A 23,382-nucleotide genomic window follows, 5' to 3' on the forward strand; every position below is an offset into this window, starting at 1 on the left:
GATGGTCCGGTTGCACCGAGTACAACGTTTGAAGCCGTTGGGTGTCTTCGATGACATGGAAGGAAAAACTTCGGCGAAAAAGATGCAATCGTGTCTGTTAAAAGAAAAAAGGGCACAAAAAGAAGGGAACAACCCGGTCGCGTCGAAAAAGAAAGAAAACTTTAAAGAGCAAAAAATAAAGAAAACTATGGGGAATTTTTTTTTTCTAAATGGTAAATTGTACTAAACGAAAAGAAAAAACGGAAAAAGCCACAAAATGAAAAAGACTCTTTCCCCAGCATGAGAGGAGTGGGGAAAAAACTCGACCGCACCTCAACGTGGAGAAAAAAAATAACTGAGTGGGAACGCTCAAGCAACAGGCGGGAAATCGGCAGCGGTGCACGCTCGCCAGAAGATTTTTAAATATTTTGCTTGCAAAAATGACGGTTCCTGGGCCGATGCGGATGTCGACCCACATGTGAGAACAAGCAGCCTGCTTGTTCTCGGAGAAAACATGTTTCCAGCAGCTTTTCCAGAAACAAGGCAAAACTGCAGACCCCTCCAATACAGCTCAGTGCACATTGGTGCTATTGCTCTCCATTGTGCAGCCATGTGCACAACAGAAGCCTGCTACCATTATACTCCAGGCTACTTCCTTCCCAGTAACTTAAAAGCAAACGCTCCTTGTCACCCAATTTGGTATATCGATGATCACCAGTCATGTCAGTTCCCCCTCTCTTGGATCGGACTGATATAGTCGGCCCATTCACATGACAACAGCTTTCCCATCACCTCTAGGTCTAGTTTCTCTGGAAGCTATCGCTTGAAGAAAGCTGTAGCTCAGAGTCCTTCACAGTCCCTGGCAAACCTATGAAGCATACATTATTGTGCTGGTTCCTTTGGGTTTTTTTCCAGATCCTCAATTTGTTCAATCAATTTTGAAGTCTTTTGCTGGAGAACTTATTGCTGAGGCAACCAGCCTGTCATGCTCTTGGGTAGATATCCTTTGTTCCAAGTTCAGATAATTTTTCCTATTACTTCAAATGTTGGAATTATTTGAGCATATACAGTATCGATTTTCTAGGATTTCTAGATGGATGGCGAACGACTTAAGCTAAACACAGATAAAACTGTTTTGCTTTGGGTTAATGGTAAATCTTTAACTAGTTCTGTTTATTAATCTCATTTTAGAAAGCAAAACTATTTCATTTCAGAAAGCCGTCAAAAGTCTAGGTGTCTGGATTGATTCTGACTTGATTGGGGACCATCATGTTAAGAAATTAGTAACAGCTAACTTTTTAAACCTTTTTTTTTTTGTTACACTTATACCTCGCGCTTTCCCACTCATGGCAGGCTCAATGCGGCTTACATGAGGCAATGGAGGGATAAGTGACTTGCCCAGGGTCACAAGGAGCTGCCTGTGCCTGAAGTGGGAATCAAACTCAGTTCCCCAGGACCAGGGCTGTGCCAAGGGTCTCTGGCGCCCCCCCCCCCCCCCCCCCCCCCCCCCCCCGGTTTGGCACAAGATTTTAAGCACTGAACTGAGACTGAAACTGTGCTTCAGAGCACTATCAAGGATTTACAATTTGTGACATCCTTGTCATTACATTTACTCTGAGCCATCATTTTAAAGTCAATTACTTTGTTTTTTTTACAACATAGAAGTTGCTGGATCTTAAGTAGTACTAGTACTAGAACTGGAAATATGACTGTTATACTTTATGTCACACTCACAATCCATTTTATTAGTCATCAGCTTATCTTCCTTTCCTCGTGCCCTTAGTCTCCCCTTCCTTCCTCCCTGATTCTAGCTTGTTCTCTTCCCCCCCCCCCCCCCCCAACACGCAGAAATTTCCTTGCCTTGTTTTTCTTCCTCTGCCTTTCTGTTCCATCAGCTCTTATTTTCCTTTCCATCCTCCCTGATTCTAGCTTGTTCTCTCCCCCCACCCAGAAATTTCTTTACTTCCAATTTTCTTGATATCCTAGTTGGTTCCAGTTCCCCCACACAACCTGCAGCCTCAAATCATGTACTTTCTTTATGAAAGGTTTAAGGCAAAACGAAACCTTACCGATGATGTCCACCAGTCTCTCACTCTCAAAAACAAAATTAATGGAGGAGCGCTGCGGGAGCGGGCAACAGCGGATCAGCAGAGCTCTCCTCTCAGCACTACACTCCAAGACTCCAACGCGGCGGTGGGGGCGCTCGTGGCAACACCCCATCCCCAGGTCCTTTCGAGTGTCGGACTGCCTGCGAGGCTCCAGGAGCAGCGTCACGCCATGCGTCGAAGAGCTGGGGCGGAGCTAAACAGACCAATGAGCGCTGCGCATGGGAAGGCAGCAGCCAGAGCCAGCAGCGTATGCGCATATGCGCCGCGCCAACGCAAGAGAGGTTTGTTTTTATTTTTTAATTTTTAGAACACTGGCGTCTGACGGCGCCCTTGAAGATGAGGCGCCCCCCCTGCCGTGCTTACCCCGCTTACCGGGTTAGCACGGCCCTGCCCAGGACCAAAGTTCACCACCCTAACCACTAGGCCACTCCTCCACAAACTTAGATGTTTGGGAGAGGTCAGCTCTTATTTCTCAATACTCAAGCATTGATTTTCTCCAGTACTGACTGCTGAAATTCCCTCTATTTATGATTATCCTCTAAATCTCCACCTAAACTTCAGCTGCTCATTTATTATTTCATAAGACTAGATATGACATTATCACTCCTTTGTTTTTGACTTTTCATTGGCTGCCTGTCCAGGCCAGGACAAACTTTAAGGTCTTATGTCTTGTATTTAAAATAATGAATGGTCTTTGTTCAGCCTATCTTTCTGCATTTATCACAATTCAATATCCTAAAACTACCACTAAATCTCTGCATGTCAACAAACTTCAACAGCCACTTTTCTCTAGACACAGGTTGGCCGTTACTTTCAAAAGACTTTTTGGACATGCTGTAGTTCCACTTTGGAATATGTTACCTTTTGAGATCAGGACTGAAACTAATTACTTAAGGTTTAGGACATTACTGAAAGCTTGGCTTTTTTCCCATTCTTTTTTTTTTTGACTTGTAATCTTTTTTTGTAGTTAGTATTTTATGTATTAACTAGTAAAAAAGGCCCGTTTCTGACACAAATGAAACGGGCGCGAGCAAGGTTTTCCTCGGAGTGTGTATGTTTGAGAGAGAGTGTGTGTGAGAGTGACTGTGTGACAGAGAGAGAGAGTGAATGTGCGAGAGTGTGTGTGTGACAGAGAGAGTGAGACTGGGTGCGAGAGTGTGTTTGTGAGAGAGAGAGTGTGTGTGTGTGTATGTGAGAATGAGTGTGTGTGCCAGGCCCCCCTTCCCTCCCAGTTCCAGGGTCATCCCCTCCCTTCGAGTGCCAGGGTCGTTCCCTCCCTCCGAGTTCCAGGGTCGTCCCCTCCCTTCCTTCCGTCCGAGTTCCAGGGTCGTCCCCTCCCTTCCTTCCGTCTGAGTTCCAGGGTCGTCAACTCCCTCCCTCCGAGTTACAGGGTCGTCCCCTCCCTCTGTGTTCCAGAGTCGTCCCCTCCTGATTTATCCTTTATACGGAGGAGGAAACATTGTTGATTTAAACTTAGAATGAACTCTCTACTTATCTTATGGAGTGATTGTTGCGGTCATGAGAAGTTCGTCTTGCTGGGGTCCCAGTCGATAAAGTGAAGTAAAAGTGGCTGTGGTGTACAGTCCAACAATCCCTGTTGGAGGTTTTTGATGTCCAGCCGTTAGTGTCTCATGCTCAGTTGACCCCCCATGTTTCAGGGTCGTTCCCTCCCTCCCTCCGTGTTAGTCTCCGTAATCGGGATATTGGGCAGCGCTGGGATAGCTCTGCAGGGAGGGGTGGAGGCCAAGGGGGGGCTCCTGATTGCCAAGGCCTGGCTGCTGCCGGCCGCCCTGCTCTTTCCCATCGCCTTCTCCGGCGGCGCCATGATCCGCGTCCACGTCACGCACCCCGCCCCCTCCCAGGTCAGCCCCGCTCCAGGGTGTGGCCACAATGGCAACGGTGACGTCAGCCAGGGCTTCGGAGCCTAGCAGACCAACTCTGAAGAAAGCCACGGACACAGGCAGCCAGACACATAGAACGTTGGAGGTGAGAATTATTATATAGGATTTCCTTTTTATTGTTTTCCTTTTTTTGTTTTTAATCTGTTTGTACTCTTTTTTTTTAATATTGTAAACCATTCTGAACCTTTGAGTGTATACGGTATATAAGATCTTTTATGTTATGTTATGTTACATGCACCATTATTGCTTTTACTCTTTACTGAGAGCACTGTCTTGCTGCCCAGTCCCAGTTCTATGGCAGACTACAACAGGAATTTCTCTAGGACAATGTTTCACAATCTGGTCGGGTTGTTGAGGTATCTACACTACAACAAAAAAAAAAAAAAGGCAGTCCAAAACTCTACAAGACCACAAAAGAAACAACAAAAAAAAATGGGTGGAGATAAAAATACACAAAAAGGGTGTACAAATAAAATTGCCTTTATTTAAAAAGGCTCGACACAGTCACTGTGTTTCAGCTGAACAAGCCTGCGTCAGGAGTCAATATTTACTTGGACTGATAATGTGCGGGTGTTAAATTGCAAATAGATAAAAACACCTAGCACAACACTGTGCTCTAGCCTTTAACTCTGACAAACAGTTCAGCTAACAACGGCACAAGCAGTGAAGTTGCAGTTCAATCTACTCGGCATTAGTAACACAAAGTCTCGTCAAACGCTGTGCATGTGCTATTGTTAGCTGAGCAGTTTGTCAGAGTGCTAAAGGCAATAGCACATAGTGTTGTGCTAGATGTTTTATCTATTTGCACTTTAACACTCACATTTTACCAGTTCAAGTTAATATTGACTCCTGATGCAGGTTTGCTCAGCCAAAACATGGCGACCGTGTCTTTTTAAATAAAGGCAATTTTACTTGCACACCCTTTTATGTTTATTATAATCTCTGTTTTTTGTTTCTTTAGACAATGGAGGTAATGTGCAAAACTCTTGCATATATATCCATTATAGATATATCTTGAAAATTAGGCCAGCTGGGACCCTGATCCAGGATCTACCTCTACTCTCTATCCATCTTCCCCTCAATCTTTACAAGCCTCCCTGTCTCCCCACAAATAATATATACACCACCATGCTTTACTGTATGGATATTAGTATGGTGATATGCTTTGTTTACGGAACATATCTTGCCCTGCACAGAGACCAGAAAATTCCATTTTGGTCTCATACCATAAAAGCTTCTCTCACATGCATGTGGTATCTCCTAAAAATGTATTTGCAAACACTATAAGGCAAATCAAATTACTTTTCTTTAGCAGTAATGGCTTCTTTCTTGCTACTCCACAAAAATGGCCTGTATGGGAGGGTAATCTAGAATTGTTTACTGGTCAACATTCCCCCTCCCCCAATTTTCTACAATTCTTTTAAAATACACCCAGTATTAAATGGATCAATCATCACTCAAATATTGCAACTATTATCATAAATGATTATTGTATCAACATTAAAATGATGAAAAGATGTGCTCAGTGAAAACATTTATAGCCAACACAAAGTGAGGCTAAATGTTAAGAACCATAAATGCACATCAAAGTTCTTTCAATGCATAATACTGGCTCACTTTCTGTAATGACAATCTATATTCCTTATATTTTATCCTCAAAATATATAAATCAATGACCCCCTGGGGCACCCTACTGTCTCAGGGTGAGGATTGTTATTAGAGCTGCTATCTCAATATGTTGATTTTTATTTGAACCCTTTTATGTTTAAGGCTTTTTCTTATGAGCAGGATTCATCTCATTTCATTGAATTTTTGAATATGTTGCAAATTGCATCTTTAAGTTATTTTGTTAACTTTGGATGTTAACACACTATATACAAATATCCCGCAAGATCGAGCCTTAGAGATGGTTGATTATTATTTGTCTGAAGCTCATATTTCTGGGGATTGAATAGGATAACAGAACTGATTGTAAAAAAAAATTATTTTTCATTTGAACATGAGTTTTATTTTACAGGTGAAAGGTGTGGCAATGGAAGCCATTCTAGCCCCTTCTACAGCGTGTCTTTACAGGACCATATTTAAGGAATGTTTTATTCATACATCCATCTACGCCCCTTATATTTTGGCGTGGAAAAGATTCATTGACAACGTAGTCCTTATTGAGATGGTCCCGAGTATATATTACATGTGTTCTTTGAATAAGTGAATGGAGTGTATCCAAATATTCAGTTTACTCCACATACTGTTATGAACAAATTAATTTTGATATTACTGTTCAGTTATTGTCTTCAAAGCAAATGTTCTACAACCATTTATCAGAAAAATTCAGAGATGTGTTATTGCAATATACTAGTTACCATCCCAAAGCTTTAAGGAACAACATTCTGACTGGTTGTCTACTTCAATTTCTCAGTTTAAGCACCATGCTGGTTTCATGGTACAGAGGTTTCTGGACCGTGACTATCCTATACAGATTATTATACAGGCTTATAAGAAAGTGTATAATACTCAACCTGAATGGCTGTTAAAGCCACAATGGAAACAGGATGATGTGGTGGTTTGCGTGCTTCCATTCCCACCCCGTGGCTATTCAATTTGACAACTGATATGTAAATATTGGCACATATTAAGTGTACATTCTTCTTTGAATGACTTTCCCAGGTTTGCTTTTCAAAGGAATCACAACTTGGTAGAAATGTTATACAGTACTCTGAAAACTGATGATAATTCACAACAGGGTCATTTTTGGTGTGGCCAGTGCACATAATGTAGGTATGCGCTTGTAACTTCAAAAGTGCAGCTTCCACATAGTTCTAGACAATTTTATCTAAGATCATATACTGATTGTAATAGTACTTGAGTGGTATATTGCATTAGGTGCCCATCTGAATTATACTATATAGGTCAAAGTCATCAAAAAATTAGTTAATGCACAGCTGCAATATATCAGCAATATTAGAACAAACAAACAAGAAGTGCCTTTAACTTACCGTTGGCATACATATAAGCACATGATTGAGGAGCTGCGCTTTGTGGTTTTTCATAGCATCAACATGGAAAGGGGAGGTGACATATCAAGAACATTATTACAGAATGAACAGCAATTTATATATTTGCGGAACACTGTACATCCATTTGGTTTAAATAAAGTGGAATAGTTGACATAATGGACTGATCTTGGACTATTTTGATTTAAACAGTGATGGACACCAACCATATTATATCCGAGGCACACCATATCCCAGGCTGGTGCAAACCTGGGATATGTCGTCATGATGTTCCTTTGCGTCACATATAAATTACTTAATATTTTTGGATCATTTAGACTTATAGATGTTCCAGAAGCGGGGTACACGCTGCTGAACAGTCGTACGAATTGAGACGATTACACTATACCTACTACACACTGCAACGCAGCATAACCAAAGCTCGTAATGGACACTATTTAACCTTTCCTCTCCTCGTTCCCCATCATCCCTGAAACACATGTACCTTTAATCAACTACAATATCACCTTGTATATGTTTCTCTACCGGACTAGGCGAATGTACCTTGAATAGACCACAATATCACCTTGTATTTGTTTCTCTACCGGACTTGGCGAATGCCTTTACATTGAGCCTACAAATATGTGGGAAAATGTGGGATACAAATGCAAAAAATAAATATTATATTTAGTAGTTATATATCTGCTATGTCTGTGTGACAAAACACTGGGTTTTTAAGCCTGTAAACTGTATTGATAATTTCTTCAAGTGCATTTCTCTAGTTTGGCCAGCAGGTGGTGCATGTTTATGTTTAAAGCTGTTACAAAGAACTGACTGTTCCCTCTTTAGTTAACACAGATAAGAGGTTACCTGCAGTGATGTGACCCAGTGTTGCCAGGTGGGCGGTTTTACCGCCCAATTGGGCGGTTTTCCGCGACCCGCCGCGGGAAATTTTTGCCCGCGGCGGGTTGCGGTTTTTTGGGCTCCTTTTTGGCTTCGGGGCGGTTTTTTCGCAGGCTTTTTCGGCCGCGGTGGGCGGGGTTAATGACGTTTCTGGGCGGGGTTAGTGACGTGGGAGGCGGGGTTAGTGACGTGGGAGGCTGGGTTAGTGATGTGGGAGGCGGGGTTAGTGACGGGGGAGGCGGGGGCCGATGACGGGGGAGGCGGGGCCGATGACGGCGGGGGCGGGGTTGATGACGGCGGGGGCGGGGTTGATGACAGCGGGGGCGGGAGTGATGACGCGGGGGCGGGGGTGTCAGGGGCGAGGTTTGAGTTTGGGCGGGTTTTGGGCTGGATTTTGGGCTCCTTTGGGCTGGAAAAAAATTTTCCACCTGGCAACCCTGATGTGACCAGCTATTTTTGAAACTTGTTGTTCTGGGCTCTGATTAGCCCAGGAGCTCAAAATTCATCTAGGCTTTTTTTTCCAGTCTCTTTTTTTTTTTTTTATTTATAATTGAGTTATACATCTTATCCAAGAAGCATAAAAAGAAACTAATTCAATTTTTAATTTTTTTTTTCCAGTCTCAGCTTGGAAGAGAGAAAAAGACCTCTTTACTGAGACCATGTAAGCAGTTATATTCTATAATTTGTGAACAGTTACATTCCCTGTACTTCCCAGGTACTATTTAGATAGTAAACAAATGTTTAGGATAGTTTTATAAGTAATCCTATTTCAGTTACCTATTATTGTTTTGCTGATTACACCGTTTTTTGTTCATTGTTTAATTTTTCGTGACAAACTTTTTTTTTTAGTTTATTGCCTCTGCTTGTCTGACTGACTAAGAATCCTAGTAGTTTGTGTGTTGGGTCTGTGAGTGCTTTCTGGGAACTGTGGAACCACTGGGAGTGTGGCCCCCAGTAACCTAGAAATCATTGGGGATAATTTGAGAGCGGGAGAGTCGCCCAGAGGTGGTTGAGACCCAGTCGGTGGAAGAAGGGTGCTAGTATACAGCAAAAGCAGCAGGTGCAGGTGGACCTGAGCTGTGCTGGGCATAGACCATCTAAGTGGTCGCGGGGTAGCCCCAGGCAGGTGTCTAGGCATTTCGTGAGTCTGTATTTATGCTCGTGTTTATCAATGAGTTTGATTGATATGCAGTCCTCTGAGTTGACGAAGGATTTATGCATGGGGTTATGGTAATAATACAATAGATTTCACATTGATGTTACGTGAGAAGTTGAAATGTTTTTTGTCAGCTTTGAACCTATTGCAACTATGGGGCTCTGGTAATTTAGTTGGCCAAGATAAGTACTGTTTAGGATTCATTTTAGATTGTCATTATTGAAAGTGAGCTGGTATTATGCATCACTTGAAAGAACTTTGATGTGCAATGATGGATCTTTGCATTTAGTCTCACGTTGTGTTGGATGTAAGTGTTTTCACTAAGCACATTTTTTCATCATTTTAATATTTATATAATACGATATTTGATCGATAATCCATTTAATAGTGAGTTACTTGTGAGGAACAGCTTATATTGATTGGACTCCCTTTAATTTCCTATTCTTTTAAAATAACCTTAAGCCTCACAATAACCTTCCACAGCAGTTTCCTTAACCCCCAGTTAGTAATTGTAGACAATGTTCTGATCAAGGCAGTGTTTTGGTGGTACCAAACTGTTTCCACTTTCAATGATGGACTTGACAGTGTACAAAGGAATATTCAAACAAACTAAAATGTTCTTATTGCCTTTTCCCAATCTGTACCTTCATCAGAGTTCACTCAGCAGCTGTGTGTTTGGCATGTCTTACCTTTGCTTAAAATTCATTTTACATAAACAAACAACTTAGTTTTTCATCCAGGAATTTCAAATCAGCTCAACTGACTGGATATAGGTAAGTTCTAATGTAACTTTAACTTAAGGCAATTTTTGTAAACAATTTGGCTTTGTTATAACAGTATATAAAGATTTATGCAATTAAGGCTTTTGGATTCTTATTCTTACAATTCTTCTTTCACTTTGAAAGTGTATGTTGTCCTAAAACTCACTAGTACAGAAAAGGGGGACTCCAAAATACTAAAAAAAGGTGAAGAACTCAAAGAACATTTACCCAGGAGTAGTTCTGGTAGTAACAAAACTAACAAGAAAGCAAATTGCTTCAGTGTGCTGACTCGGGGGGAGGGGGGGGGGAACAAAAACAAAAAATTAGGGGACTCAAGAATATGCTTAAATTTCCATCTTCTGAGCTCATTTCATTTGTTTGTGTGTTTGAAGCATCCTTCTTATCAGACAAAGGTGCAGTTCATTGTTGTAAACTGATTTGTTTGTAAAATTTAAAGTAATTAGATTTGCAGATAAAAAGATGTAAAAAAAATGTGGTGAAGATATCAGTTTTTATAACCTCTTGTTTACTTCACTCTAAACATCTAATCCTACCTTCTCTTTGCAGCTGGAAAGCATGCTTATAATGCTAAGACATACTGATTGCACTGAGAGAGCTGGAGACCAGTCTTCTGTTAGAATGGATAAACAGATATGTCCATTGCTATAAACGTGAGGATGGATAGGGATATTTTCACCTGTGAACATGACCTAGAAAAGAAAGCATTTTTAGTACACATTTACTACTTACACCTATATCATTAAGAACATAAGCATTGCCATACTGGGTCCATCAAGCCCGATATCTTGTTTCCAACAGTGGACAATCCGGATCACATGTAACTGGCAAGATCCCAAAAGAGTAAACAGATTTTATGCTGCTTATCCCAGGAATAAGCAGTGGACTTTCCCAAGTCCATCTTAATAATGGCTTACGGACCTGGAATTTTTTTCAATAGATTTTTAAAGATGTGCACAGGCAAAAATCTGTGTAGAAACTTGGCTTTTTGGTTTTTTTACCTGTTTTCATTCATTTCTTTGGCTTCACATAATTGTTCTAATAAATTTTACCTGTGTTAAAAACTTAGTACACTAATCTCCCAGTTGGTGAGATGTCATATGTGTGTGCCCAATGCAAAGAGCTCCTAGCTCTTAGAGAACGTGTCATTTCTCTTGAGACTAGAGTAGCAGACTTCGTGGAGCTGAGAAAGACAGAGAGGTACATAGAGGAGACCTACAGGGATGTTGTAGAGAAGTCCCACCTCCAGTCTGGTAGCCCCTGTGCTACCTTGGAGGAGGGAGGTCTCCTAGAAGGAGAGCATCACCCTAGTGAAGTAGGAAGTACTCTTGTAGCCAGGACCTGCCCACCAGGGGATATACTATCCTCTCGCACCGAGGATATGTCTCCAAGTGCTGCCCGGGAGGGAAAGATTTGGACAGCCGTTGTAGTTGGTGATTCGATCATTAGGCATATAGATAGCTAGGTGGCTTGTGGACATGAAGATCGCCTGGTGACTTGCCTGCCTGGTACGAAGGTGGCGGACCTCACGCATCATCTAGATAGGATTTTAGATAGTGCTGGGGAGGAATCCGCTGTCTTGGTACATGTGGGTACCAATGACATAGGAAAATGTGGGAGAGAGGTTCTGGAAGCCAAATTTAGGCTCTTAGGTAGAAAGCTCAAATCCAGATCCTCTAGGGTAGCATTTTCTGAAATGCTACCCGTTCCAAGCGCAGGGCCAAAGAGACAGGCAGAGCTCCGGAGTCTCAATGCGTGGATGAGACGATGGTGCAGGGAGGAGGGTTTTAGATTTGTTAGGAACTGGGCAACATTCTGGGGAAGGGGGAGCCTATTCCGAAAGGATGGGCTCCACCTTAACCAGGGTGGGACCAGGCTGCTGGCATCGGCATTTAAAAAGGAGATAGAGCAGCTTTTAAACTAGAATGGTGGGAAGGCCGACAGTCGCTCAAAAGCACATGGTTCAGGATAAGGTATCTTGCAAGGATACCTCACAAACAGGGAAGATAGGGTTTCTAGATAGTGAGGTTGCACAACAGACCGTGGTAGGCTAGGTGCCCTTAAATACAACTAAAGATCAGACAAAAGATGGCAAATCAATAGTGTCAAGTACTAAGCATCATGCAAATAGGAACAACAAACATACTCTGGATTGTCTATATGCAAATGCTAGGAGTCTAAGAAATAAGATGGGAGAGTTGGAATATATTGCACTAAATGAAAAATTGGATATAATAGGCATTACTGAGACCTAGTGGAAAGAGGATAACCAGTGAGACACTGTCATACCGGGGTACAAAGTATATCGTAGTAATAGGGTGGACCGGACTGGTGGAGGGATAGCATTGTATATTAAGGAGAGCCTTGACTCAGATAGATTACAAATTCAGCAGGACACAAATCACACCTTTGAATCACTGTGGGTTGAAATTCCATGTATAAAAGGGAAAAGGACGGTGATAGGAGTGTACTACCGTCTGCCTCGCCAGGATGAGCAGGTAGAAGCAGAAATGATAAAAGAAATCAGAGACACAAAGAAAATGGGCAATGTGATAATAATGGGTGACTTCAATTATCCAAATATAGACTGGGTACATGTAACATCGGGACACGCTAGAGAGGTACAATTCCTTGATGAAATCAAGGACAGCTTTATGGAGCAGCTGGTGCAGGAGCAGACAAGAGAAGGAACAATTCTAGACTTGGTCCTTAGTGGAGCGCATGATCTGGTGAGGGCCATTATGGTACTGGGGCCACTTGATAACAGTGATCATAATATGATCAGTTTTGATATCAACCTTGAAGTAACTATACACAAGAAGTCAAATATGTTAGCGTTTAAAAAAGGAGACTATGATAAAATGAGAAGAACGTTTAAAAAAAAAAAAACTTAAGGGGGCAACTGAGAGGGTAAAAACTGTACAACAGGAATGGATGCTGTTCAAAAATACCATCCTGGAGGCCGAGGCCAAACATATTCCGCGAATTAGAAAAAAAAGACAGAAGTCCAAGAGACAGCCGGCATGGTTGAAAAGTGAGGCGAAGGAAGCTATTAGGGCTAAAAGAAACGCCTTCAGAAAATGGAAGAAGGAACCGTCTGAAAATAACAAGAAGCAGCATAAGGAGTGTTAAAGTAAATGCAAGGCACAGATAAAGAAGGCCAAGAGGGATTACGAAAAAAAGATAGCATTAGAGGCAAAGAAAACATAGCAAAAATATTTTTTCGGTATATTAAAAGCAGGAAGCCGGCAAAAGAATCGGTTGGGCTGCTGGATGACCGAGGGGTAAAAGGGGGATCAAGGAAGATAAAGACGTGGCGGAGAGATTGAATGAATTCTTTGCTTCGGTCTTCACCGAGGAAGATTTGGGTGGGATACAGGTGTCGGAAATGGTATTTCAAGCGGACGAGTCGGAGAAACTTACTGACTTCACGGTAAACCTGAAGGACGTAATGGGGCAGTTCAGCAAACTGAAGAGTAGCAAATCTCCTGGACCGGATGGTATTCATCCTTGAGTACTGATAGAACTGAAAAATGAGCTTGCGGAGCTACTGTTAGTGATATGCAATTTATCCTTAAAATCGAGCGTGGTACCGGAAGATTGGAGGGTGGCCAATGTAACGCCCATTTTTAAAAAGTGTTCCAGGGGAGATCCAGGAAATTATAGACCGGTGAGTCTGACATCGGTGCCGGGGAAAATGGTAGAGGCTATTATTAAATTCAAAATTACAGAGACCATCCAAGGACGTGGATTACTGAGACCAAGTCAGCACGGCTTTTGTGTGGGGAAATCTTGCCTGACCAATTTACTTCAATTCTTTGAAGGAGTAAACAAACATGTGGACAAAGGGGAACCGGTTGATATTGTGTATCTGGATTTTCAAAAGGCATACGACAAGGTACCTCATGAAAGGCTACAGAGGAAATTGGAGGGTCATGGGATAGGAGGAAATGTCCTATTGTGGATTAAAAACTGGTTGAAGGATAGGAAACAGAGTGGAGTTAAATGGGCAGTATTCACAAAGGAGAAGGGTAGTTAGTGGGGTTCCTCAGGGGTCTGTGCTAGGACCGCTGCTTTTTAATATATTTATAAATGATTTAGAGATGGGAGTAACTAGCGAGCTAATTAAATTTACTGATGACACAAAGTTATTCAAAGTTGTTAACTCGCGACAGGATTGTGAAAAATTACAGAAGGACCTTACGAGACTGGGAGACTGGGCGGCTAGATGGCAGATGACGTTTAATGTGAGCAAGTGCAAGGTGATGCATGTGGGAAAAAAGAACCCAAATTATAGCTAAGTCATGCAAGGTTCCACGTTAGGAGTTACGGACCAAGAAAGGGATCTGGGTGTCGTCGTCGATAATATACTGAAACCTTCTGGTCGCCGCATCTCAAGAAAGATATAGTAGAATTGGAAAAGGTGCAGCGAAGGGCGACTAAAATGATAGCGGGGATGGGACGACTTCCCTATGAAGAAAGACTAAGGAGGCTAGGGCTATTCAGCTTGGAGAAGAGACGGCTGAGGGGAGACATGATAGAGGTATATAAAATAATGAGTGGAGTGGAACAGGTGGATGTGAAGCGTCTGTTCACGCTTTCCAAAAATACTAGGACTAGGGGGCATGCGATTAAACTACAGTGTAGTAAATTTAAAACAAATCGGAGAAAATTTTTCTTCACCCAACGTGTAATTAAACTCTGGAATTCATTGCCGGAAAATGTGGTGAAGGCGGTTAGCTTAGCAGAGTTTAAAAAGGGGTTGGACAGTTTCCTAAAGGACAAGTCCATAAACCGCTACTAAACGGACTTGGAAAAATCCAAAATCCCAGGAATAACATGTATAGAATGTTTGTACGTTTGGGAAGCTTGCCAGGTGCCCTTGGCCTGGATTGGCCGCTGTCGTGGACAAGCTGCTGGGCTCGATGGACCCTTGGTCTTTTCCCAGTATGGCATTACTTATGTACTTCTGCTCGGTGTGCTGCTGCGGCTAGGAAAGCGAACAGAATGTTGGGTATTATTAAGAAAGGTATGGAAAACAGGTGTGAGGATGTTATAATGCCGTTGTATCACTCCATGGTGCAACCGCACCTTGAGTATTGTGTTCAATTCTGGTCGCCACATCTCATGAAAGATATAGTAGAATTGGAAAAGGTGCAGCGAAGGGCGACTTCCCTATGAAGAAAGACTAAGGAGGCTAGGGCTTTTCAGCTTGGAGAAGAGAAGGCTGAGGGGAGACATGATAGAGGTGAAGTAAATTTAAAACAATCGGAGAATATTTTTCTTCACCCAACGCATAATTAAACTCTGGAATTCGTTGCTGGAGAACATGGTGAAGGCGGTTAGCTTGGCAGAGTTTAAAAAGGGGTTAGATGGTTTCCTAAAGGACAAGTCCATAAACCACTACTAAAAGGACTTGGGAAAAATCCACTATTCCAGGAATAACATGTATAGAATGTTTGTACATTTGGGAAGCTTGCCAGGTGCCCTTGGCCTGGATTGGCCGCTGTCATGGACAGGATGCTGCACTCGATGGACCCTTGGTCTTTTCCCAGTGTGGCATTACTTATGTACTTATAATTGATTTTACATGTGTTAAGTTGTAGATTAATGCACACTAAATTGATTCTGGGTGCACTAAGGGACTTAGTGCTTTTGCACTTTCTGCATGTTACTGCGAGAAACTTCAGATGCAGTAAATTTTTTAAGGCTTCTGCAGTAAATGTTGGGGACATAACCAGCACCTGCTCTGGATTAACCACATGGTATAAACACCTGGCGCATGGGCCCACATTAAACAGTACTTTAGCAGACCATGCTGATGTAGTTGACTAGCAGTTGCATTTACTGCAGCCCCATACCTAGAACACCAAGCCCACCTGATCCCCCCCCTCTATGCCCAAAGAGACAAACAACCCTCCTTCCAAGACCTAGCAGGGGTTTCCCTGGCAGGAGCTAAAAGCGGGATCAATCCCCAGTCCCTCCTCCTCCCTCCAGTACCAGGTTCAAAAGGGTGCTGGTTGATTCCTAGCAGTAGTGTTGTGGTACTACCACTAGGGGTCAAGTTAACAAATAAGAGCTTTTGCTTCTTGGTTAGCAAATTGACCCTTTCGTGGTAGTATTGCCACAATACCACTAGAGGTCAATCAGCATCATTTTGAACCTGGCACCAGAAAACCCAGGAGCAACTATGGATCACCCCCCACCCTTGGCCTCTAGATGACAGGAAACCCCCTGGTAGGTCTGGAAAAGGATCAGATGGTGGAGAATTGCCACTAGAGGGAATAGGTGGGTTTAGTGATCTAGCTATGGTGCCATGTTAAACTGCTGCCAATATTGCAGTTAAATTAACTGTAAGCACTATTTACACAGTCTTTCATACCCTCAACCTGCCCAGTTCTTACCTTAAACCATACTAAACAGTTAATACAGGATTCTTACTGTTCTGGTAGTTTTAGCATATGTTAGCTGTTATTAGTGTGGCTATGTGGTAGCTACTACTGCACACTAAATCTCAAATCCGAGGTGAACTTAGTGCACATTCCACATGTAAGATGACATTTCTGCACTAACAACAAACCTCAAATATTCTGTGGAATATTGTATGCAGAATCACAAAATGTAAGAACGCTGAAGATGTAGGATCACTTCTTGTAGAACTGATGTTAAGGCTTAAATAAACCTACCCTGCCTCCCACAAAACGCGAACAAAATTAAGGAAGATTCATTCAAACAAACAAATGAAAGGTAAAAGGAAAAATTAAATATATGTATATACATGCACAAAGCTGCAGAATGTGTTATTTAAATATGGATGAACTTTTCTAGTTGCTCCAATTATGGTTACCCAGAGTGAGAGGATTTCCTGCCTAGTAATTCCTTTTATTTTTAGTCTCTAGATTAGAGTGCCACCTGACAAATCTAAGAACAAGACTTCTAAAAACAATGGGTGAATTTGAGATCTGTAATGCTCCTTCCTCTTTCCAAAATGATTGCTCAGAACATGAAAGAAATAACTGAGAAAAATTAAACCAAAAAACCACCATTAAAAAAAATCTAAAAATAAAGGCTGATGCAGAAGATTTCTATATCATTTTAATATTCTCCTCCTAAATCCACCTGTACTTTGATTCCGCTGATGTATCTTCAAGTAATTATCTGAAAGATTAACATCCTTTAAATTGGTTTGAGGCACATGGGTTACTTGTACTACCAAACTGTGAAAATTTTATTTTTATGTGAGCCAGTTGTTTCCATTGATTGGTCTCCACCAACGGAAAACAGACCAATATACTGAACCACACAGAAGATAGTCTCTAGAAGGCACAGAAGGGTCCAGTTCAGTTTCCATACTGCACAATCCCTTTTCCCTATACTTTTAAGATGAAAATTTCTCTAGAGGTAGAAACTAAACAGCCAAAAGTATAAAAGGACAGTAGCTACTCTTGAACTGATCTGAAAGATAATTAGGGCCAGATGCACTAAACAATCGTTAGAGCCCTTCCCTTACCTCTTCCCTTAGCAAATCGGTAAGGAACGGGCATGCATTAAGGAAAGGGAATGCAAATGAGCTGCTCGTTGTAGGTCGCTTGCATTCTCTATTCCATCGTTAAACAGTCAGCCAATCGGCCGCTCGAGCATGCGCAGAGCAGCCAAGCGTTATGCTGGCTGATCTGCGCATGCCAAATATGCCTCCCTGTACCGCCTGAAGACGCTGCACTGCTCACCCCCTCCGATGCGGCTCCATCCAGAGGACAGTGCAGTTGAGGCTGCTCATCCAAAAAAAAAAAAACGTCCATTTTGGCCGTCATTCCCCCCGCAATAATAAAAATGTCTTTTTTGGCAGTGTTTCACTCAGCTGAGAGGCCTGGAAGTCCCTGAGCCAATCACAGCGTGTTTAAGCTGAGCTAAACGCGTTGCGATTGGCTCAGGGACTTCCAGGTCTCTCAGCCGAGTGAAGCACTGCCAAAAAAGACATTTTTATTATTGCAGGGGGGAATGGTGGCCAAAATGGACGCCCATCCAAAAAAAAAAAAAACCACCCATCCCCCCCACCCCCCAGGATCGCCGCCGCCCATCCACCTCCCCCCTGCATTGAAATGACAGTTTCCCACAGCCCCGGCCTCCCTGCCATCCGAGGTACCCCAGATGAGGGCGGGCCAGTGAGGAAAGTCCGAAGGGAGGTGATCAGGTATTGCCTGCTGCAGCGCCTTCACACGGAGGTGAGAGGCGCTGTGAGGGCCCGGCCCGGTGGCAGACGGAGGGGGGCGGGTAGAGGGGGGAGCAGCGGCGGCGGCGACCTCAAGGAAGGCAGCGGGGGTGGTGCCTCAGACGGCGGGAAGGCCGGGGCTGCGGGAAGCTGTCATTTCAATGCAGGGGGGAGGTGGATGGGCAGCGATCTCGAGCGGCGGCGATTTCGAGGGGTGGGGGGCGAAGGACGTCCATAGGCACAGCTCGTCTTTTTTTTAATATATAGTGAAGGACGACCTTGGGGGGGGGGGGGGCTGAGCTAAAAGTGCTGTGAGATTTCCAGGTTGAGCACTTTTTTCCCCGATTTTTTTTTTTGTAACATTTCAATTCCGCGCAGCCCCAATGACAGGTACAGACCTCTCGTTAGATTTTCCAGCATTAAGGCAATCGGAAAAGGTTAGTGCATCTCATTACAATGGGGTTTCTACAGTGCATGCCAGGGTTTACTACTTGCTCGTTAATGGCTCGTTAAGTTTAGTGCATCTGGCCCTTATTCACAATTCTTGCCTGCTGGAGAGGTAGCACAGCAGTTGACCTGAATCAGGTGTGAATTAAGGTGTGAGGAAGTAGAACAGTTTCTAAGATTACTAAAGGCAATTTGATTACTGGGCCAGCTTCAAAGGGTTTGTTTGAAATAGTCTCCTTAGAATCAAACTATATAGAAAAGGAAGGAGGTCCCACAACTTTCTTTCTGAGAAGTGCGAGAAGAGGACATCTCTGGGTAAGTGACATTATTCTATTCTGAGCTTGGTAACTTACAGATTAGGGTTTAAAAGAGGAATTGTAGGGTATTGATAAACACAGAATAAAAATGTAAAAAAAGCAAGCAAACTTTATTAGCTAGTCTCCATAGCCTAATTCCCTGGTTTTAAAACTTGAAGTTTCTGACATAGCTTTAAGATTAGGTTTTAGAAAAATTGTAGGATATTGACAAACACAGAATTTTAGAATTAAAAAAAAGCAAACTTTAATAGCTAATCTCCATAGCCTTTTCCCCTAGTTTTAAAACGAAGTTTCTGCCGTAGCTTAAAGATTAGGGTTTAAAATAGGAATTGTAGGGTATTGACAAACACAGAATTAAAAAAAAAAAAAAAAGCTAACTATTAGCTAGTCTCCATAGCCTTTTCTCTGTAGTTTTAAAGCTTGAAGTTTCTGCCACAGCTTAAAGAGTTTAAAAGAGGAGTTCTGAGGTATTGATAAACACAGAATTTTTAAATTAAAAAAAAACAAAAAAAACAAGCAAACTTTTACTAGCTAGTCTCCATAGGTTTAAACTTGAAGTTTCTGCCACAGCATTAACCTTGTGACTCTGGGTAAGTCACTTAACCCTCCATTGCCCCAGGTACAAATAAGTACATGTATACAATATGTAAGCCGCATTGAGCTTGCCATGAGTGGGAAAGTGTGGGGTACAAATGTAACAAAAATAAAATAAAAATAATAACAGATAGTCTCTAGAAGGCACAGAAAGGCCCAGTTTAGTCCCCAAAACAGGGAAGATAGGGTATCCCGAAAGCGAGGTTGCAAAAGAGACCATAGTAGATCAGGTGTGCTTAAATAAAAATCAGACAAAAGATTGCAATTTAATACTGTCAAGTACTGAGCATGATGTAAATAGGAACAACAAACATAGTTTGAAATGTCTATATGCGAATGCCAGAAGCCTAAGATATAGTTCTGAGGGAAGAGGACATTTCTCTGGTAAGTGAACACTATTTTGTTTTGTGCTTTGGGAACTTAAAGACTTGGGTTTAAAAGAGGAATTGTAGGTTAGTGATAGGCAGAATAAAAATATAAAATAGCAAATTTTATCAACTAACCCCCATAGTCTTTTCCCTTTAGTTTTAAAAGTTGAACTTTATACAACAGCATTAACAGATAGGCTCTAGCAGGCACTGCAGGATCTAGTTTAGTCTTCCCGCCCACCCCTAGGACAACTCTTTATAGTCAGTTATTGTAATTAGGGTAACAAGCAAGGAGTGCTTTTACAGAGTTTTAAATACATTTCATTACCATCTAAGAAGGAAACACTAAATAAATCACACAATATACTATATAAACTAATAAAAGGCTAATATCCTTAATACTGTAGCAAGTTTTAAATTATTGAAAAACTCAAAAATACTAAGATGGAGTCAGCAGTCCAGCAGCGAGAGGGGTGCTATCCAGTCTTTTGCATTGAGTCACATGTATGATTATCTCCCAGTTGGTGAGATATATGTGTGTGCCCGATGCAAAGAGCGCCTAGCTCTCAGAGAACGTGTCCGTTCTCTTGAGGCTAGAGTAGCAGACTTGGTGGAGCTGAGAGAGACAGAGAGGTACATAGAGGAGACCCTACAGGGATGTTGTAGAGAAGTCCCACCTCCAGTCTGGTAGCCCTTGTGCTACCTTGGAGGAGGGAGATCTCCTAAAAGGAGAGCATCACCCTGGTGAAGTAGGAAGTACTCTTGTAGCCAGGACCTGCCCACCAGGTGATGTACTATCCTCTCGCACCGAGGATATGTCTCCAAGTGCTGCCCAGGAGGGAAGGGTTAGGACAGCTGTTGTAGTTGGTGATTCGATCATTAGGCATATAGATAGCTTCTACACGTGAGGATCACCTGGTGACTTGCCTGCCTGGTACGAAGGTGGCGGACCTCACGCATCACCTAGATAGGATTTTAGATAGTGCTGGGGAGGAGTCGGCTGTCTTGGTACATGTGGGTACCAATGACATAGGAAAATGTGGGAGAGAGGTTCTGGAAGTCAAATTTAGGCTCTTACGTAGAAAGCTCAAAACCAGAAACTCTAGGGTAGCGTTTTCTGAAGTGCTACCCGTTCCACACGCAGGGCCCAAGAGACAGGCAGAGCTCTGGCGTCTCAATGTGTAGATGAGATGATGGTGCAGGGAGGAAGGTTTTAGATTTGTTAGGAACTGGGCAACATTCTGGGGAAGGGGGAGCCTATTCTGAAAGGATGGGCTCCACCTTAACCAGGGTGGGACCAGGCTGCTGGCGTCGGCATTTAAAAAGGAGATAGAGCAGCTTTTAAACTAGAAACTGGGGGAAGGCCGACAATCGCTCAAAAGAGCATGGTTCGGGATAAGGTATCTTTCAAAGATATCACCAAAACAGGGAAGCTAGGGTATCCCGATAGTGAGGTTTCAAAAGAGACCGTAGATCAGGTGTCCTTAAATAAAATAAAAATCAGACAAAAGACTGCAAATTAATACTGTCAAGTACTGAGCATGATGTAAATAGGAACAACAAACATAGTTTGAAATGTCTATATGCGAATGCCAGAAGCCTAAGAAATAAGGTGGGAGAGATAGAATATATTGCACTAAATGAAAAATTAGATATAAAAGGAATCTCTGAGACCTGGTGGAAGGAGGATAACCAGTGGGACACTGACATACCGGGGTACAAATTAACTCATAGTGATAGGGTGGAACGAATTGGTGGCGGGGTAGCACTGTATGTTAAGGAAGGCCTTGAATCAAATAAATTGAAAACTCTACAGGAAACAAAACATATCATAGAATCCCTGTGGATTGAAATTCCATGTGTCAAGGGGAAAAGATAGTGATAGGAGTGTACTACTGTCCACCTGGCCAGGATGAACAGATGATGTAGAAATGTTTGCGGAAGGGCGGGACCAGAGGCACAGCTGAAACAGAAGCGAGAGCGAAGGCAGTCTGAAGCGGTGTCCTTGCATGCTGGACTTCACTGTTGCCGGCCGAGCAGGTAAAAACTTTTAAAGAACAGCCGGCACTTACAAAGGGCAGGAGCAGCAGCACACGTCCTGCTTGCACTTGGAGGCCACAGAGAGAAAGGGAGGGAGCCGCGGGGTTGTGGAACTCAGACGACAGTGGGTGCATGGAACTTGGAGGGCACGGGACGAGAGAGGGCGGGGGAGGGGGTCCTGGGCTGACAGGGGGGAAGGGTGTCATAGGACGACAGGGGGGTCTTGGGACGAGAGAGGGGGGAGGGGCGGTCTTGGAACACCAACAGGAGGTGGGGTCCTGAAACTCGAAGGGGAGGGGCGCCTGGAACGTGGAGAACAGGGAGGGAGGTAGGGGGTATGGAATTCCGAGGGGAAGGGGGCTCAAACTCAGAGGACAGAGAGGGACGGACGAACAGGAGTGTGGATCTCCAAAGATAGGGGTGCAGGGAACTCCCGGGGGGGAGGGGTTGAGGGGGAGGGAGCCCTTGCTAGCGCCCGTTTCACTTCACACAGAAACGGGCCTCTTTTACTTGTACATACATATATATATATATATATATATATATATAACAAAAGAATGGATCAAGATATCTAAAGCCTAGGGGGTATATCAAAGATTGATCTGATTTGTCAGAGACTAAAGAAGCATCTGTGAATCACAGCGTTAATCAGTAGTCAAAATGAGAGTCTCTCATCTAAGATTACTCCTAGGACCCTTACTGTAGAATGCTGAAGAATCAGGACTGAGGAGAGCATGACAGGGTGTGTCAAAACTGTATTAGAGGAGTTTGAAAATAGAATACACCTAGATTTATCAGGATTAAGCATAAGTCTGTTACTGTGAAGCCATCTGGCTATTTGTGTCAGTTTAGAGTTAGCATCCGAAATCGTTTCAGAACTATGGGGATCTAGAGGATAAAACAGTTGAATGTCGTCTGCGTACACATAAGTTATGAAGCCTAAGGATTGAGCCAAGGTGAGAAAAGGTACCATAAAGATATTGAACAACATAGGGGACAAAATAGAACCCTGTGGTACGTGAGTGCAGCAGAAAAGGTGTTGACATGTCATTCTGAAAATGAACAATGTAAAGTTCATCAGAAAGATATGACTGAAACCAAGCAAAAGCTGTATGACAAAATCCATAACAACTATAGATTCCCCTATAGGTAAAGATTCATCATCTCATCTGACCCCGTTCCTTTAATCCCAGCACATAGATCCTGAACTTTCTTCACAACAGCATCTGCCAAACAACCCATGGGGGGGGGGGGGGGGGCGCAGAACCTTTATAGGGGACAGGGGGGGGGGGGTGTTGGTGAGTAATGGAGCTCTGGAGGGACACCCCTTGCCACTGTATGTTGGAAGCAGGGGTGATGTTGTTATTAAAACCTGGGAAAGATCCCTCTTCTTGAGGGTCATACAGGCCCTATTTCACTCAAACATGGATGCTAACATTTTAGCTAAAGTTTTGGCTATTAGGTTGACTACAGTCTTGCTGGGAATTGTCCATACTGAGATTGAATTTGTTGTGGGAGGCTCAGCAACCCTGAGAGAAAATAGTCTTGTTGGCCGTTGATGTGGAGAAGGCTTTTGATTTGGTGACCTGGG

The 23,382-nt window shown here is 42.9% G+C and overlaps 1 protein-coding gene across 5 annotated transcripts in view; it reads right to left on the minus strand.

Annotated features, from left to right (window-relative positions):
• Positions 1-23,382, minus strand: part of UBE2W (ubiquitin conjugating enzyme E2 W) — a 132,192-nt gene that overhangs the window by 50,619 nt on the left and 58,191 nt on the right. For all 5 annotated transcript variants that reach the window (XM_030215613.1, XM_030215598.1, XM_030215607.1 and 2 more), the window contains exon 4: positions 10,353-10,508. In XM_030215613.1, the coding sequence (XP_030071473.1) occupies positions 10,353-10,508 (156 nt within the window). The remainder of the gene's footprint in view (positions 1-10,352; positions 10,509-23,382) is intronic.

The sequence above is a fragment of the Microcaecilia unicolor genome, chromosome 1 (assembly GCF_901765095.1).
Source record: "Microcaecilia unicolor chromosome 1, aMicUni1.1, whole genome shotgun sequence".
NCBI lineage: Eukaryota > Metazoa > Chordata > Amphibia > Gymnophiona > Siphonopidae > Microcaecilia > Microcaecilia unicolor.